General features: G+C 42.9%; 1 protein-coding gene across 1 annotated transcript; it reads right to left on the bottom strand.

The window, feature by feature from the left end:
- Nucleotides 1–5,431: 5,431 nt before the first annotated feature.
- Nucleotides 5,432–18,302, bottom strand: mybl2b (v-myb avian myeloblastosis viral oncogene homolog-like 2b). Its single transcript, XM_080462192.1, has 15 exons — nucleotides 18,066–18,302; nucleotides 17,562–17,658; nucleotides 17,405–17,476; nucleotides 16,169–16,261; nucleotides 15,865–16,085; nucleotides 14,186–14,318; nucleotides 14,050–14,109; nucleotides 13,778–13,975; nucleotides 11,530–11,799; nucleotides 11,304–11,446; nucleotides 8,814–8,913; nucleotides 8,602–8,712; nucleotides 7,416–7,526; nucleotides 7,205–7,336; nucleotides 5,432–6,082 (listed from the first exon to the last, which is right to left on the bottom strand). Exons 1-15 carry the CDS (start codon nucleotides 18,083–18,085, stop codon nucleotides 5,954–5,956), a joined length of 1,890 nt encoding a protein of 629 aa, XP_080318318.1. The 5' UTR covers nucleotides 18,086–18,302; the 3' UTR covers nucleotides 5,432–5,953.
- Nucleotides 18,303–19,843: the final 1,541 nt, after the last annotated feature.

Below are 19,843 nucleotides of genomic sequence, written 5' to 3'. Positions count from 1 at the left end.
ATCTATCTATCTATCTATCGATCGATCCAGCCCATAATGTAGTTTGTTAATATGGCGTTGCCGTAGATAATATTGTGTGTGACGTCTTTGACAGGCGCAGGCACGAACTCCGCCCGGACCGATCTGGTAGCCTGAGCGCATGCGCAAGCCCCGCCCCGGACAGATCTGGTAGCTCGGACAGATCTGGTACCTACACCGTTTCTCACCGAGTACACATGGAATACCCGGATGTATCCTCGCTCCGCACACTTTTTCGAGGATGCATCGACACTGACCTGTGCAGGCTTGGGAAGCCAATTTACCCATAATGCATTTAGCAGGAGAAGCCAGAGGAGATCCTGGGAGAGGCTGCCAGTGGGGAATCCAAAATGGCCGACAATATGGCTGCTTCCTTATGATCGCCGCCACATTGTTCCGCCATTTTGTTCTGAATCACCACCACAGCGCCACTCTCGGTGGGAGGCGGTAGTACATGAAATATGGCCGCTTCCTGCAGGTCGCCGCCATTTTGTTCCAAAGCACAATCACAGCGCTACCGTCGGTGGGAGGCAAGAGTACATGATCCGCAGTGCGACCTTGCTTCTCCAGAATTGAAACCCCGCCAGTGCGGTATCAAGATGGTGGCTTACGGGCGCTGACATACTTGTTTGCGGGCGCTGACATAGTGGTTAGCGGTCACCGCCATAATGGCACACGGTCAGCGCCATACTATTCTCAAAATTGAAACCCCGCCAGTGCGGTATCAAATAATGGCGGCGTAAGGGCGCCGTCATACTTGTTTGTGGTTGCCGACATACTTGTTTACGGTCCCCGCCATACTTGTATGTGGTCGCCGCCATATTTAAAAGGCAGAATGACGTCAGTGGCTAAAGTTGTTTCATGGGTCATGTCCAGTTCTGGGAAGCACTGGGTGACAGTGCTCAGACTGTCACCCAGATCACATTGCACCAATTAAGAACCTTTCTGCAGCTGGTGAGCCCACGGGAAGGTGGTGCCTGACGTGGGACACGAACCCACTACCTAGAGGACGTTAGTCTCATGCGCTACCAACTGAGCTAACCGGGAAACCATCATATTCCACATTCAGCCTAGAAAGAAAAGATTCACTCTCATGATGAATGGGGAAGAATACTTAGAACCAAAAAGTATAGTGAAGGAGATCTTGAATTTCTTTAGATACCTGTATGATTCTTCTTATTCTAAACAAAATGCTGAATTACTTTAAATCATTTATTACTGTAAATGATGAAACCTTTATGTGAGGAGGATTTAAATTGAAGTATCATAAAAATAGCCTCTGACTGATCTCCAGGCTCAGATGGAATCACTACAAACTTTCTGAAAAGAAATGAAAACATTGCTATTTGAGGAAATAATGTATGACTAGAAATGAATTATTGACAATGAAACAAGGTAGAATTATTTCAGGATGTCTATTTGTCATATTTCCTTACCGTCAGGACAAAATAAGAAAAGTGTCACATCTAACTCCACTCTGCTCTATTCTAAATTCTGCTTTACATTTACATTTCACTTCACTGCACCTGTGTCATTTTATATCCCAAATTGTCGGCGAGCCATGTAACATAAGTTTATTCTGTATACACCTGCTGCGTACATGATTGACTAAGTTGTCTAACTCTCTCTGAGCCTATTTCAGCAACACACTGCAGCTGTAACCACAGTGAAGCTCAGGGTCAGAGGTCAGCTACCAAACTGATCTGCCTCCTTCATTCATCCAGTGACAATGTGTGCTGCATGAAGCAAAACAAACGATAAGAATGGAGAATAACTGTAGTTTCTTCAGCAGGAAAGGAGGAAATGTCCATGACAAACCTTCAACAAACACCTATGACACCTTTAAAAGAATAAAACCATCATAAAGCATGTCATTGTTCTTTATTATATATACAATCACTGGGCACTTTAAAAGAGAAAACCCAACAAATCCACATGAGCATGCGTGAGCGACTGTGGAAAGGAAGAACTCCCTCTAACAGGAAGAGACCTGCAGAAACCAGACTCAGAGGTGGAGGCTTCCTGCTGGTCGGTCGGGTGAGGGGACAGAGGAGAGGACAGACAGATAGATAAGAGAGAGATCCACCCGGAAGACTGATCAGGACAGGAGGCTTCAATCCACCTTCAGCTCCACTGTCAGACATCCAGCAGGGAGGTTGGGAGACAGACTACAGGAGAGAAAGGCAAATGTTAGTGACATGTAATAGTGGTGAATAAAAAAGGAAAGAAGCTCAGTTTAGGTCCTCCAGCAGTCTTAACCTCTGGCAGCTTAACTAGAAAATGGTCTAAGGTGTCCTGAAGCAGCTCTCACTGTAAACGTTAATAGAAAAGTCTTCATCCTAACCTTCAAATTAGAGGCTGTGTCAGACTCTTTAACTGAAACTGGGATCTGGTTCCACATCAGAGGAACCTGAAAGCTCTGCCTCCATTCTACTTTTAGAAAAGCTAGGAACCTCCAGTAAGCCAGCACTCTGAGAACCAAGTGTTCTGGGGAGATCTGGGACCAGCAGTTCTTTAAGATCTTTTGAATTAGTTGAAGACTTTTTAAGCAGTGACTTTTTATTCAAGATAACGTATAGAAAATAGATTATTTAAAAAGACAATCTTTTTTGATTTTTCACAGAACATATACAAATACTGCACATCACTTTCAAGCACTGTAACATTATAATTTGACACATCCTCATTCAGTTGGCTTGTGCAAGCTTTCATTTTAAAATCACATTTGTTGTGTAAAATAACAAAATCTGATTATTATTTTTTACAACCTGCTGGTAATGTTAAATGTAATGTATCAATATGTTTAACTTGTTTCAGTCAATAACATTCAAGAGAGAACCAGAGAGAAGAATATATTTTATTTCATCTCTTTATTTAACTGTATTTTTCCCATTTTCTTCTCATCATCATCATCATCATTATTATTATTATTATTATTATTATTATTATCCGTAAATAGTTGGGTTTGTTTATTTGTTGGTGTGCATGTTTGCTTACATCTCTGTGCCTCGCTTTCTGGTTGTCTGTGTTGCAAATGTTATGGCTGCATCCTCTTTATTATCTTTATATATTGCGGACTTCCTGTTGGATTTAGGTCCGGAGTATCAGTGCGTGATTTGTAGGTCTTGATGAGATGAACAATTGAGTTTTGGTTTGAGCTCTCTACAACATTCTTACCGACCTTTGGTCCTGGCCTTTCGTACTCGGTCCCTAATTATGATTGCTCAGGCCCCGACTTGTCCAGTTGCCACAGATGACATTTTTAATGACCACAAGTAGTAATGTAACTCTTTTTTGTTGTTGTTTATGTTGGGTTTTTTTTATTCTTTTTTTTGCAGGATGTCCATGTTCTGTGGCGCCATGTTATGGCGGGCGCAGCTTGTTCTTGTGAGAGTCTCCCTGCAGTCTGCTCTTTCCCACTCCAAGAAGGTGTCTGAGAAGGGGCCTGGAACACACAAACACACGGTGAGAAATTGACTTTTTAAAGGCCAAATATTGAACAGCTCCTCAACAATTTCACACAGGGTGACAGAGGTCCAACAACATTACAGGTATTCAAAGTGTGTTTCCCCAAATCCAGCTTCGGTCCTGAATTTGAGCCTAAAAGTCTCTCTAGATTCAACTATTGTGTGTCTGGGTATGTTAGTTTGTTTGGTCGTATGTCATGTTACAGTTACTACCAAGTATTTCTAGCTAGGAAATATGCCTGTATGCAGGTTTCCTGAGACACTTTGGTTGTGCCGATGTCATTCTGGATAAAAAATCTTAAAGAGGATTTCGACTGTGGGCTTCACCTGTCTGCTCTTCATATCATGAGAGATCATTCCCAGCAGTCCCAGTTGCTCAGGGTGCTGGGATTCCTCTTCTTCTGTTTTCTCTTGCTCCTTCGGCTGGGCTTTGGCTCTTCCAGCTGCTGACTCTGTACCAGGACCTCCGGTTTCTGGCAATCCTCTGGCTTCTGCAGCAACTGGAAGATTGTTCTTTCTCCTCCGGGTCCCCCTGCTGAGGTTTGGCTCCTCCAGCTCCTGAGGGTCTTCCAGCCATCGAGTCCTCTCCAGGTGCTGAGGCCCCTCTGGCCTCTGAGGCTCTTCTGGCCTCTCCAGTTCTTGTGGAACCTCTGGCCTCTCTGGTTCTTGTGTCACCTCTGGTTCTTGTGTCACCTCTGGCCTCTCCAGTTCTTGTGGAACCTCTGGCCTCTCTGGTTCTTGTGGAACCTCTGGCCTCTCCGGCTCCTGTGGAAGCTGAAGCACCTCTAGCTGCTGAAACACCTCCAGCTCCTGAAGGTCCTCCAGCTCCTCAAGCCCCTCCAGATCTTGAAGGCCGTCCAGCTGCTGAATCTCCTCTGGCACCTGAAGCTCCTCCAAGCGCTGAGGCCACTCCAGATCCTGAAGGTCGTCCAGCAGCTGAATCTCCTCCGGCATCTGAAGCTCCTCCAAGCGCTGAGGCCACTCCAGATCCTGACACTCCTCATACTGAGGCTGCAGCTGCAGCTCTGGGCCCAACTTTTCGACTTGTTTTTTACCCCAAAAATTGCAAAATTGAGACTGTTAGATCAGGGGTGTCAAACTCAGATCCTCGTGGGCCGCAGCCCTGCACGTTTTCAATGTCTCCCTCCCCTGAATGTCCTGATGGTTCATCATCACATTCAGCACAAAGCCAGATAACGAGCTGCTCATTGCAATCAGCTGTGTTGAAGCTGGGAGACATGCAAAACGTGCAGGGCTGCGGCCCTCGAGGCCTGGAGTTCGACACATGTGTGTTAGATGGAAACGAATGTTGTTCTTTCATGGAAGTTTGTCTTAATTTGCCATTTTAAATTAGAATTGATATTTGGACGGTTGATGAGGCAGCATCACCCACATCTCCTCTTGTGTCCACCACTCCTAAGAAATTTGCTTAATCAGTTTCTGTCAATTTCTTTTTACAATTTATGTTCTGGTCCGGATTGGGACTTCTTGCAGGTCGTTTTCAGCCCACGGGTCTTATGTTAGACACTCCCGGTGTCGTGGTTCAGTTTTGGGCACGTTTCCATGTGGAGTTTGCATGTTTTGTGCTGAAGTTAGCTCAAGCTGTGAAAAGAAGATGGGAGGATGAGTGATAATCTGGGTTTAAGCACTTGAACTCAGCCGGTCAATGGATTTGACTGTTCAGAGATGTAGAATTGAAATACTTTATCAATAGTCAGGCTCAGAAAGCAAATTTATGCTGCACACACACACATATATATATATATATATTTAATTATTTTCAATAACCAAATGTTGCATGACATCAAAACACACAACATTAAATATTTACAGTGCCAATAACACAATCCCCTCTCCATTACAAGAATAAAAAGGTAATTTTGTAGGATCAGAACATGTCAAGTTGATGGATGATTACTGATGTATGAAACATCTTTTTTCTTTTTCCGTTTGGTTTGAAACAACAGTGACCCAGAAGGATCCACACAGTCTGAACGCTGGAAACTGTACTATTGACATGATAGTTTTGTCCTTTGTTTTTGTGTTTTAGGTCTTTACTATCCAACGATCCTTCTGCAACACCGTACTAAACAGACTTCACAATAAACCTGGTTGAGTTTGCACATCACAAATGAACTCAGGTGTTTGAACAGTTCACAAGTATAAAAACGGTTCAATGAGACACATTATGCATTGTAAAGGCAGGTCTTATCATTGATAGCTAAAGTATACAGTCTTGATTTGTGTTTTTCACAACAACACATGGCCTGTTATGGAGTCTCAATCTAAAAACTGTTGTCTCTCTGACATAAGTGACTGAGCTACACCAAGCCAACACCTCAAACTCTGTGCTAACCCTACGTACGTTATTTCTTCTCTGTGATAACAACAAAAGTAAAGTAAAAAAAAAAAAAAAAAAGCAACAAAAAAAAAACTATGGTAACATGAAGTCCTGCTGGCAAGAGGTCTCAAGACAGGATCAGAGCCCGGCTGGGAGGGTGAGACTTCAGTGAGCGAAGGTAGCGTTTGGCCTTTTCCGTCATTATGAGCTGGTCTTTAGTTTGTCCACACACAACCCGCTCCCATTCTTTGGACATCTGAAAGAGAAAACAGTCAGTTAGATGCTTCTTCTCACTGTTAGGGTTAGCTCTCTGGGCACATTTACAGCATTTTCAAGTGAAAACTGAGAACTTTTGTAGTGTCTGTTTATAAGACAAGGATGCTTGAAGCTGTTGAAAATGCTACTCTTTAAAAATTGCCCCCAAGGTGGAACTTTTTGAAAACATAAATTTTCTGAAACACTGGAACTGTGCGTGCACACAATGGCTAAAATCAATCAGATTTTAATCAAGGTTTCAGCGGCAACGATTAAATTAACATGATCGCCAGCGATAACAATGAAAATACGGCTCTACTCCATGTCAAATCAAGCACATCCTCAATAGTCAGCCAACCACCAGGGGGCGAAAGTGTGGTTAGGGGTTCATGAAGCCGTCTCAAAAGCAAATGCACCCTGCACCGGCAGCCTCAAGTTCAATTCAACTATTCAATTTTATTTATATAGCACCAAACACAACACAGTCATTTCTCGGTGCTTTTAACAGAGAAAACAGAAACACCCAACTAATCCACATGAACAAGCAGACTGTGTAAAGGAAAAACTCCCTCTAGCAGGAAGAACCCTTTGCAGAAGCCCTGACTCAGAGGTGGAGGCTTTTCTGCTGACCGGTTGGGGTGAGGGGATAGGTTATTCAAGTTATTCAACAGTCGACTGGCTGATGCAAGAGGGAAAGTTGATGTCAGAAGCAGAAGGTGACAGTACAGCAGCTTCTGCAGGTGAGGAGTCTGGAGCCGTTTTGGATTCAGGGCAAATGATGCTGACCAAAATATAATCATATGCAAAGAGTGTCATCGAGTGGTGTCTGAGCCACAGGGCAACCAAACAAACTTATTCAAACACCTGAAAAAACACCACAAAGATAAATAGGATGAATGCATGAAGGCCAAAGCCAACATATCTGTAGTATGTCACGGCTCCTTGTAGTGTACCTTATTCTGCATAACTTTCATTACTAAAACAACCAACAGCACACACTGGTGGGCCAACAGGAAAGAAACTGTCCGTATAAACATGAAACGTATCTGAAATGAAAACGCCCTTTTCACTTGAAACATTGTCCTGTAAACAGGGCCTCGGAGAATCAGAAGGTGGAACGTACAGGAACCGGAGGCACAGTGCTGGGGAATATGGCGCTGTCACTGGGTCCTAAGAGGAAGCCCTGGTCCAGAATGCTGTCGTGTGGCTTGCTGCAGAGCGAGGAGGAGCTGAGGGAGATCAGCATGGGCTCTTCCTGCAGACGCACAAGTTCAGAATGAGACACATGGAAGCAGCAGACAGGCTGAAGTCAAACATCTTCCCACCGGCTTTACCTTGATGCCGTGTTTCACCTCCAGCTTTGCAGATTTCCTTTTGGATGTCATCTGACAGTCCATCACATCCAGGGCTAAAGACTTCCGCACCTTCTTCATCGGAGGCCGATGCTGCGAGGATGACAGAAGCTACACTTAGCAGTTGTGATTTAGTGCTTCAGCTAATCAGCCAACATTGATAGCTGGTGGCAGTCAGTACTTCTTAACTTTCCCCGTTTCCATGGAGACAAAGTGTTTTCAAAAAGTTCCACCGTGGGAACCATTTTTCAAAAAGTTGTGTTTTCAGTGGCTCCCAGCATCCAAAGCGTCCTGCAAACGGGGCCTGAGAGTGCGTTTGATCAGGACAAGAGTTTGTTTCAGGGAAACTCTGCTTCCTTTGGGCAGCTTTGAACTCTGATCCCCCGAACTCTGGTCCCAATCAAAGAAGTGAACTCTGGTCCTCCTAAAAACTTTGGTTCTCGGTTCACTTGCAAGTGAACTGAGGTCTGAACCGGGAACAGTGTGAGCACGTCAGAGACTGTCAGCAAACTTTCCAGCGGGCGGAGTGAGAGGACGGGATGTAGAGCGCATTGCATTCTGGGTAGTAAACAAAACAAAAACAGCACAAATCCAAAAAAGCAGACGCTGAAAGAAAGTTTTACTTTTGACAAGAGGGCCTCCCTCCTCTGCCGGAGGGGGTGTGGTGCAATTGGAGACTTCTCCCACATCTTTTGGGATTGCACTATATTGGATAAATTTGATGAAGGAGTGAAAAGAGAAATAGGAACTATTTTAAATCTCTGTGAAACTTTTGAGCTGTGACAGCTAATTTAGGGGTGTGTGCTTTTAAAGGGATGAGAGAAAAAATAACCTATATTCTAAGAGCTCTTATGTTGATTGTACATGAGATGAAAACAGTAAATTGTCTGAACCCTCTCCCACCCACTCTGGACTGTATAGAAAACTTGACAGCAAAACTTCCACTCACGTCCATCTTGTTTTATTTCAGATCAGAAAGTGTTGAGTTTGTCAGAGTATTTCTTCTTTAACTGATAAATGTTTGATTTGAACAGTGTCCTCTTTTTGAAAAATGTGAAACTGAATGTTTACAGCTCCGCCCCCTCCCCCGAATAGTCCCCGGACTATCCTGGTGTGAAAGCACCATTAGACTAAACTCAGTGAAGGTGTTGGAGCTGAAAGTATTCACCATTGTTTTGCGGCTTTGCTTGGATGGAGTGGAACACCTGATGACCAAATCCATCCCTGCGTCTCGGAGGATCACCTCGTTTATGTCGTCCTCTAGGTTTGGAGTCTGCGGCTACACGTAAAAAACAAAGCAAGGAGAAACCAATGTTTATGTTGACTGCAAGAAAAACCAAACAAACAAACGTTTGAGCGCCACGGCGGGTCGACACTGACCAGAGGCTGCAGGGCGCCGTACTTCTCCATGGCGTTCTTGAACGGCGTGGGAGTGCGTGGTGTTGTGCAGAGATCCGACTTGTGATTGGGCGTAACAAACCTGGAGGGAAAGAAAAGATGAGAAGCAGAACTGACCTCAGATCTGTGTCAGGAACGGGAAAGACGCTCTACTGCAGGTTTACTCTTTGAAATGAGTGACAGGAAAGCACATTTTTATAAACTAAACACAGAACCTTGATGTGAGCTGGATTCATTCCATTAAGACAAAGCGACTGTAACATTTCAAAGACGTGAAATCGGAATCCGTCTCCATTTAATCTTTTCACAAAATCCAATTTTCTCCTTGAATTTGGTTCCACTTGGAAACGTAATGAATCCTTCAGTATTTGTTTTTAAAGCGTCACCTTTCACCTCTTCATCTCTCACTGGCATACTGCCCTCTGCTGCTTTTACTTAAAGGTCCCATATCATATAGATTTTCAACAATGTCACATGTGTATCAGAGGCCTAACAACATTGTATTCAAAGTGTATTTCTTCAAACCCAGCCTCGGTCCCGAATTTCAGTCTAAAAGTCCCTCTAGTGAGCTCTGCTGAGAACAGGCTGTTTCTGTGTCTGTCCACACCTACTCCAGGCCCATCTCAGGGAGAAGAGCTTTCTGGTGTTTCAGATTGAGTGGTTCCCCTGTGCGGGGAGAGAACTGGTGACCCTTTAGCATCCTTCGTTGCTGCCAATAACAGATGTTAAAAACCAGACAGAAATCCGTACTGGTCCTGACGAACGCGTCTTAACAGCAAGTTTCAAAGTGTCTAACCTTTGAGTCTTATTTTAATATATGCTGTTACTAGCAGCAATGCTGGACACCAAAGGAAACCGGTCACCATTTGACAGAGAAACCACTTAATCCAAAACACCAGTACAACGCGACAATGTTTAGGGTTAGTGGATTTATCACTATGACCTTGAATAAACCTGCCGTTGATCCAAGTTTGATCCAGAATCTGACCCAGAAGGAGAGGATTCTGAAGCTGGAGAGTTAAAAACATTGCGTGTCTGAATATAGTTCATAGTTCTAGTTTGGTTGCATGTGTTGTTACAGTTACTACCAAGTTGCCACCTCCAGCTCCTGGAAACGGTAAGGAAATCTGTTACGCTTTTTCATATGATACTGAATTTATTCAGTATATCAGCGAGGCAGAGCTCCACCCCAGAGGGAATGGTTATTTCCCTGCAGGACGTCATGGAGAGAAAATCTCTGCATCACCTGTATGTAGGCCTGTCACGATAACAAATTTTGCTGGACGATAAATTGTCCCAGAAATGATTGCGATAAATGATAATTTTGCCATTTTGATACAATTTTTCCACTAATATATTAATAATGGTATAATAATGCAAGAATACCCTTTTAAAGATAAATAAACTTTTATTTCTTAAGAATATTTAAAATTGGATTTGTATTATGAACAAAGAGATTGTAAATATCCAAAATAAATAGTCAAAACAACCTCTCTCTCTCTCTCCCCTCATCCCACCCTCTACTCCTCACGGGGTTTTCATGCTGCACTCAGGTGTGCCAGGTGCCCCGCCTCCCCACACAAGAGTGATTGACCGGCAGTGTTGGGAAAGTTCAGTTTCTACATGAACTAATTCAAAGTTCAGTTCACAAATTTTAATATGAACTCGTTCAGTTCATAGTTCTAAATTCATAGAAATAATTCTTTTTTTTCAATATGTTGCCGTGAGCTTTGGAGTTTCGTGATGCACCTGAACGCATCACCCACGTATCAGCAGCCTGAAGCTTGTTATCCCTTAAAAAGCCGAGTCGTCTGCCGCAGGGTTCATAGCATGTTTAAAAAAAAAAAAAGAAAAAAAAAAAAAGTGGCGGCTTGTCGTCTGAAAGTACGGTAATCATACGGAGATGAAGTATTAATGGTGGAGACAGAGTCTGATGTAGTGCTGCTGTCTTCTTGACAGATTGATTTATTGATTATCGCGATAGGCCTACCTGTATGAGCACAGTGACTAAAAAGTGGAGCAAGCAAGAGGGGGAGAACAGACTTTCGCTTATGGGGGCTCATACACAGGCTATGGTGACACTTATTATTGTTAGAAAACCATTCACTTAGTTTTGGTGTAAAGATGTCCGCCTTGATCATTTTCACTAAACAGGTGGAAAACTAAAAATATATTTGTAAAAAGTCCAGTGAAATCCTCTTTCTCAGTGCCTCTTCAGGGATGTGAGTTTTCTGCAGCCTGTGGTCGACTGTTTGGGTCGAGGTTTCACGGTTAAACCTGCCACTTATTTTACTCTAATGTCATCTGATCCATATATTATGAATCTCTCTTTCTACACATATAAAAAACAGTTCAATTTTTTTGAAAAAATAACCTTTTCCCCTCTCTACAATCTTTAAATGATGCAATATCAACCTGTATTGGGCCTCAAGAGAACACGTGAACTCTGCTTTCTGTATGAATGTAACTTACACTAAGTTTTCCTTCTGTGTAAGGGGGGTCTTGTCTCGCTGCAGCGGCGTGGTGACGATGGCCTTCTGGCCGCACACCGGCGTGGACGTGAGGGACGGGTTCTCCAGGTCGTGACTGTCCAGCTTGGTCCACATGTTGAGGAACTGTTCAAGAACAACACGTTGGGGTTAGAAGCTCATGTGACATCAGGAGCCGCGAGAATAGAATAAAAACCACCATGTCTTACTTGAGATGGGGAAAACGGCAGGATTTTGACCGGCGTGCTCTTGGGAGTCATGGAGTTGCTGGTTTCGGGGGACAAGGCGATGCGTCTGCGGCGGTTCAGGATGGAGGGCGGGGTGACTCCCCCGGGGGAGATGGGGATGAGCTCTCCTCTGCTGCCTTTGCTGAGCTCCTGCAGGGCGCTGCCCTCCAGGCGGAACTGGTGGTGTCGCTCCGGGCTGGGGCTCTCCTCTGGCAGGTCAAAGGCCGCGATGTTGCACCAGCCATCAAGATCCTTCACACAAAAAAGTTATTTCAACCATCTGATTGATCCTGATGAGGGATGCACAGCTACCACTCTTGTAAAGTACGAGTACTAATCTTTAGCTGCTGGCTGATATGAGAACTTATTAAATGCCATTAAACCTAACCGCCCCTGTACAGCCTCTGTGTTGACGCTTCAACACATTCAAACACCAATGGAGGTGCTGCCACAGGGCACAGTCCATCCATTGGCAGCAATTTGGGATTCAGTGTCTTGCTCAAGGACACCTGGACATGTAGTAGACGGATCCTCCTGGATCCACTGAGCAGCTAAGCTAACATCGGACGAAGTCTGCTGGTCCAAATGTCTCTGCTGATTAACTTCCTGATCTTGGATGAACTATTTCTTGCCTCCTCTTGATGGTTTGACAGTCTCTTACTTTCGTCACTCTCGGAATTATCAAAAAACAATCACCAAGAACCAGTGTGGGTGTTCACGTGACCCAGACCAAGATGGATACTTGAGACTTTGCTCCGCTCCAGACTTTGACCAAATCTACGACTTTCTCCAGATACACCCTATTCCAACTTTCGTGCTATACTCCAGAGATGCCTACATTGCAGCCAGACAAAGACTTTTCTATTTTTTCTTCGCCGGGTGTTGACGTTCAGAAGAAAAATGCTCAACAAGGGGCTCCATGCTCCCCGGGCGAGGGAATCTTAACGGAAATATAATCTGTGGCCTCCTGGGTGAAGGACATGGATAAACCAGTCGATGCTCGTCTGGACACAATTGACGGCACTTTGGATGAAAGAAAAGTGTCCGTCTCCTCGACAGAGAGCTCTTTGTCGGCTCTCTCTGACCGAGTTGCGGACATGGAGGAGATGAAGGAGATGGAGGAACGGGTCTCTGCTACAGAAGACGGTCAAGGTGCCCACGACACCCGCATGGAAAAAACAGTCCAGCTCCTGCAGCTTCAAATCAATGACTTGAAAAACCGCGGTGGACGTAAAAACTTGAAAATAATCAACCTGCCGGAGAAGGCGGAGGCTAACCCTAACCCCTCGCGGACTGTTGCTTGTGTCTAAATTGTTACTGTGATCTCTCTGCAAAATTTTGATTTGATCTATGCTTCAAACACCCAGTGTCTTTTTAGGGGATTTCTCATCCTGTCGTTTGGGGACAGGATAGGGGAGGGTAAACGCTGCTGTTCAGACAGAATCTCTGTTGTAAATGTAAAATGCATAAAGCTACTTTTATCCACTTATCTTGGTCATGTGAGCGCATTCAGACTTTCTGGAAGGTCTACTCTATAATTCAGGAGATCACTGGTAAACAGATTTTGCGATCTCATTCTCTCTATCGTCTAAGCCATAATCTAGTAAATCTTTTTGATAAGAACACAACATTTTTGTTAACAATCCTTTTGTTTTTAGCTAAAAAAAAATGTATCTTGCTGCGGAGGTCAACTCTTCAGGTCCCCGTAGGAGACATGTGGTTATTGCAGATTTCTGCATTTATCCCTCTAAAAAACTTATCATACATTTGGAGGATATGGAAACCATTGTACTCCTTCCTTCAGACACTATAACTCACCTTTAATTACTGCCTGTTTTCCTTTTCATTTATGTACAATACTACTGTCTCCTGTCATCTTCATTTTTATACTCACTTATCCCGTTCCTTATTTGTTGTATAGGTATGTGTACTGCAGTGTTGTGAGTTTTGGGGTGGGGCTTTGGTTGTTGCTGTCTTGATCTTTTTTTCCTCGTTTGTACTAAAACCCAAAAAATCAATGAAAAAAGTCTAAATAAATTTAAAATAAATCTCCAGACCGCGCACATCGCCCGTCCTCTCTTTCGTACCTGCAGGCGACGTTGCTGACGCATGACGTTAAGTAATACTTGTCGGTTTGTATCAGGGATCTTTGAGTACTCTGTGCAGTGTACTAAACTGGTACTGGTATAATCCTGAAACCAGCGTAATAGAAGTATGTGTGGATATTTACCCCGTCCACCATGTCTAGGACTTCTTTCAGCACAGGGCCATTCGGGGAGAGAAACCCCGAGCTGTCCACCACCCAGCTGGTGATGCTCATGTCTCCTGAGGCGTCTGCCTCCATGTCGGTGTCCGGGCTCAAACTGTCCTTTGGAGAGGAGGCGGTCTTCACCGTGACGCTGGTGTCAGTGTTGGAGGTAGATGCTTCCTGCAGGTTGAGGATGGAGAGTTCAGTCTTTACTCATAACTTGTGAAATCTTAGACATGTGTTGGGCTGCTTACTGCAGGAGGATATTTCTGCTCGGGGTCGTTGTCTGGGCCGTCCTGAGAACAGCCGGGCATCTGAGAAACCAGAGAAAAACTCACTGTGCACAGTTCACAGAGTTGAACAGGAGAAGAGGGCGTGAAGAACACCCACCTGTAGATCCTTGTTAACTCGAGCCAGCAGCTCCTCCAGCTCGTTTGGCTTGAAGTCCTCCCCGGTGTAGAAGCCCATTTCTAACTTGCGCTTGATGGTGGAATTCCAGTGATTCTTCACAGCGTTGTCGGTCCTGGAAATGAATATACATCACATTGATTATTCTTTCATTATTCACACTCCAGGGAGACACCACATCACTACAAACTCACTCTAAATATTTATATTCAATCTATATCCCATGTCCATGATCATATTCACGTAAATCCAACCATCGATTTGTTAATATTCTATCGTATTGGTCTAAATTAGGGGTGTCCAACTTATTTTAATTCGGGAGCCACATACAGCCAAATTTCATCTTGAGTGGGTCGAACTGGTAAAACATTGCCATAATAATATTTCAACTCAAACTTTAAAGTTTTTCTTTATTGTGGCGCAAAGTATATCTGCTGAAAATGTTGATATTTTAACAAACCCAAACAATTCCTACGGAAAATGACCACAATCTCAATAAGACAATTTTAATGAAACCTCCCGGTGCAAAACACAGTGAACTTCTCCTATACAGTAGCTGTTGCATTATGGGTGTTTTTACAAAGTCACCCAGTCAGCATGGCTTTGAGTTTGATAGCAACGAGGTAGCGAGCTTTCATGGCAGCATCACCGACATCTAAGCTCCAGTCTCAGTATTGTGTTGTGTCTGTTGGTGGTTGTGTGGTTTTTCTTCTTCTTCTTCAAATCATTCTTATATTTGAAATTATGACAATTTGTCCGGTCGGATTGGAGCCCCATGGGGGCTGTTTTGGGTCCACTGGACTTATGCTTCACACCCATGGTCTAAATGCAAGACTGCTTCTCTTATAGCATGTTCACAACAAAGCCCTTTGTTTGTATTTAAAAAATTTTTTTTACTCTTTTCATTATGCTGAGATAAAGTCAATGAATATAGCAAAGAGCCAAACTGATGAAGAACTGAAGATGAGAAAATATCTCTGCCTCTGCAGTCATCACATAGTCTTTCTAATTTTCATCCAAACCAAATAGGATTTATGGATTAATTTCATCTCGATCTGATAGTTCGCACAGTGTGATCTTCCACGTTCAGCCACCAGCTGTTGATATTATGGACCCTTCACATTTACTTCGTTTCAATTTTACAATAAAATGTACACACTGAGGGGAAACAATGGAGGAGAAAGTCATTATTTTAACATTTCTGTGGCATAACAAGCTCATATCCTGGTTACTGCTTCAAAGTGATATTAAGTAACTTCAAAACTACACTTTAGAGATGTCTTCATTAAACCTGAGGTGTAGTTCATTTTATTCAGTTTGAAAATATTCTGTTTCTTTTAATCTTGCATAATAATATTTAATATTACAGTCATCTTAATCTAATCCTTTTTTACTGAGTACTTTTGAAAGATTAATAAGTTTACTTTATTGTTATTGAGAGAAAAATGTGCTGAAAGTCCACAATGAGTACAGTAATTAGAATAAAACTGACAACTTTATGAATATAATGTGTATTACAAGGAGCGTAAACCAAATCTGGTTTAGTGAGCCAGCTGCAACTCTTTTATGTGGCATAAAATCTGAAAGTGGACAGATAAGTATCTTTTAAAATGTTAAAACCCCGGTGAGCTGATCAGTGACAACGAAAGGCATGTATTCACCTCCCGGGGAGCAGCTTTGCGATCTCGGCCCAGCGGTTACCCAGCAGGCAGTGAGCCTTGTAGATGATGAGGTCCTCCTCGGCTGTCCACGACGACTTCTTCACGTTGGGGTTGAGGTGATTGTGCCAGCGCTCTCTGCACTGCTTCCCCAGCCGGCCTTTCAGATGCTTGGCCACCATCGCCCACTGTTTGTTGCCGTATTGATTCACAAGCTTGATAACCTGTCGGGGAAGACATCGGGTATATAAACACCATCAGGTAGGATGTGTTAAGTGAGATTGCAATCCTGTGAAAGGCCACGTACCTTCTCATCCTCTTCTTTGGTCCAAGGACCTTTAATGAGTTCTGGATCCAGGACCTTAAACCATCGGTGCTGACACTGATGTTCAGAGTGACTCTAAACAACAAAGCAAGCTTCAAAGTGATGATCTTGGACAACGTTTATCTATTGTGTTTTTTTGCACCGTATTAATTCCCAGTGGGGAAATTCCTTCCACAATTGACTCGGCGCCTCACATCAGAGAGCATTTTATGCATAGCTTTACATTTTTTTGTGAAATGGTAGTTTTCTTTATAATATTGGTAAAGCAACTGTGTAGAGCGGTTAGAGAAGTCACCCTTGCACTATAAATTAAGAAAATAAATTTTATATATATATATATATATATATATATATATATATATATACACACACACACACACACACACACACACGTGTGTGTCTTTATGTAGTAATTTTAGTATTTTATTGAGTGTTGATCTACACATCATCACATTTTAAATGACTCCACGTTCAAACAACATTTTGTTACTGGTTTAAATTACTACTTGAAGTGACCACTGAATGATTTTTTTAATTTAACAGCCTACATCAATTTAAATATTAAAATTAAAATCAAAGTGAGGCGTCATCATTGCATATGCGCCATTTCATTCTGAATTATGTTTTATCTTTCACTTTTAGCTGCTTCCAAGTCGCCTTTCTCCTGTTGGATTGCACCTAAATGAAATTCAGATTTTTCACCTATTTATTTTTTCAGCATACAGGTACAGTAGTATGCTGCAATCTTAAGTTAAATGTTCAGTCAAAGGAGTAATGCATTCAGTTATGAGTTCTCCCATGCCGTCTCTCTCTCCTCTGCTGCTGCAGTGCAGTTATTTTTACAGGACGATAACACGGTTTTCGGTGTGTTGCCATATTGACTCGTGGTATCAGAGTCCATTGATGATGGCGTTTTATTCTGGTTGTGCACACGCGTAACTCAAGGTTCCCATATTGGAGTTGACTGAACTAAAGAAGACCAGCTGTTCTGGAACTGGAAACTCAGAGTGAGTCAACTGAAGAGTTCAGGGAAAGACTCCCAGTTTATTGAACCTCCTTTCTGGAATACCCCCCTGGAGATCACTTCACCATAATCTAAGATTGGGATGTTGTTTTGCAAATGTGATTTATGGAAAACTAAAGCAATACATGATCTGACCTTCATGAGCAGTACAATCAATCACACAGAGGGCTTTAAGTTTACTGATCAGAACTCACAGGTATGTAGCCGGCTATATGTTTCCAGTCATTCGTCCCCAGTTTGTGGACCAGCGCTTTGAGCTTGTCATCCTGTAGACAAGCATGAAATCAACAAGTTAGAGAGCCATGGGTCCGTCTGATGCTGGGGGGAGGGGTGGTGGACGACAACAATCACCTCTTCCTGGGTCCATTTGACTTTCACCTTCCCTCCGTCCCTCTGCTCTGCCACATCTGAGTCTGTGTCCTGCAGCATGGCGTCCTCTCCATCCTCCCTGACACACAACAGGTGGTCAGCACAGCCAGGACACACACACACACACACACACACACACACACACACACACACACACACACACACACACACACACGGCTAACGATCATATCACACACTCACACTCACAAACACACACACGGCCAACGATCATATCACACTCACACTCACACACACCGATGGCAGTGCAGCGCAGTTATGAAGTTAGCACTTAGGTTTCTACTACTTTGGGAAGTGTTCAGGAAAAAGGGCGGCACAAACCCGAGCCCACTCCGCGAAGTTTACAAAGGCGGGCTTATAGTAGCGGGGCATTCACTTCACCACACGAAATACTACATTTAACCCTGTTTTATGTCTTTTTATTACGAACAGTGCTGCAGTTATTTCACATAAATATGATCATCTTACCCGCGCGACCACCAGGACATCTCCCTCCTCTTCTTCGGCTGTTAAAGATTTATCCTCTGACGCTTGTAAACACGCTGTAAAGCCGCCGAGTTCCACCGGGTTGTTGTTGTTAATGGTCCTGGGAATCCGGGGAGTCTTGATTCGTAAATGTTGGAGCCCGGAGGAGCAGCTGGAGGAGCAGCGGGAGCGGGGCGGACCGGAATATACGCGCTCACAGATTTCTATCTGGCGCCCTTCTCCTCCTCCTTGTCGTCACCATGACGTAGCTGCGCAAAAGCGCTGCGCGGTGAAACAACTGGAAGCGCGTAAGCAACAACCGGAAGAGTGGAAAGGACGGTCAGAGGATGCGTTCTTTTCACTTTACAGAACCCGAATTTGTAAGCACTTTTCCCAAAGAGGAAGTGGACAAATTAAGGAGTAAATATATACAATTTCCTGTTGCTCCAAAACTTAAAGAAGTTAATTTCAAATTGATCAATGGCATATACACTTCCAAGGAGTTTCTGAGACTTCGTTTTGGTTTTGAAGAGAATTCTTGCACCTTTTGTGATAGTGATATTGAGAGTGTTGATCACTTGTTCTTTGAATGTATATTTGTGAGTACTTTCTGGGAAGACTTTCATTTCTGGTGTTCATCTAAATTTGTTCTTTCCACATGTTTGAACAGGTTGAATTCCATTGTATTTACCATATTCTCTCCCATCCTTCCTGTAAAATATTAAAATCATCCTCCGTTGTCCAACTTTTCTTTTACATACCAGATATTTTGAGTTAGATTGACTTATGCTTTTAAAAAGTGTGGAGATGGCCTTGGTGCAGGAGACAGAAAAATAAACATTAAGCAATTCTGAAATATAACAAAACAACATTTCAATTAAGAAAGAAAAAAGGAGTAAAAAAGAAATTAAGTAAAAGCTTTGTATGTAGCCCTAGACATGGCATCTGAAAAAAAACTTCAAATTGTGGCCACAATTTATTATTTTGTGGCCACGAAATAGTAATTTGAAGACAGGAAATGCTATTTTGAGGCCAGGAAATAGTCATTTGTGATAAAAATGACTATTTTGTGACTACAAACTAGTATTTCATGGCCATTAAATAGCAATTTGTGGCCACATTATGGTATTTCGTTACCTCAAATTACTATGGCATGGCCATGAAATAGTAATTTAAGACCACAAAATACTATTTTGATGCCACGAAATAGTAGTTTGTGGCCACAATTTAAAATGTTATTTCAGGAGCCATGTCTGGGGCTCTGCACTCAAGTGTTCAGGAAGTTTGTCCCACAGGTGAGGAGTAGGAACTCCCTCCTCCTGAGGACACCAGGGGTCTGGATGTTTCATATTCTACTAGTAAATCTGAGCTGTGTTTAGACCAGAGACCATTCAAAGCTTCATAGAGCAGAAGTAAGTTTTACATCTCTGAATTAAAAAATTTCACTTGTTCTTCAAGACCTACATTTGATATTTTCCACTTAACTAGAACAATTTGAGAAAATATGTTTCAATTTGATCTGTTAAAATAAAACCACAAATGTTATTTATTGACACACAGTTTGTTCTTAATTAGTATTTTTCTTCACGCTGGTATTGCTCTGTAGTTCAGAATGATTTGAAATGGTTATGGCCACTAATCTGACATAAGCACTTAAAAACTACATTTGAACTGTTTTTGTTGTTGACATCAGACAGGTCAGAACTAAACAATTTCCTCCTATACTGCCTTACACTATATAATGACAGTGTTTCATACAAAGCTACTCAAACATTTGAAGC

The sequence above is a fragment of the Lipophrys pholis genome (assembly GCF_963383615.2).
Source record: "Lipophrys pholis genome assembly, chromosome: 4".
Taxonomy (NCBI): Eukaryota; Metazoa; Chordata; class Actinopteri; order Blenniiformes; family Blenniidae; genus Lipophrys; species Lipophrys pholis.
This window is presented reverse-complemented; position numbering and strand designations above follow the sequence as displayed.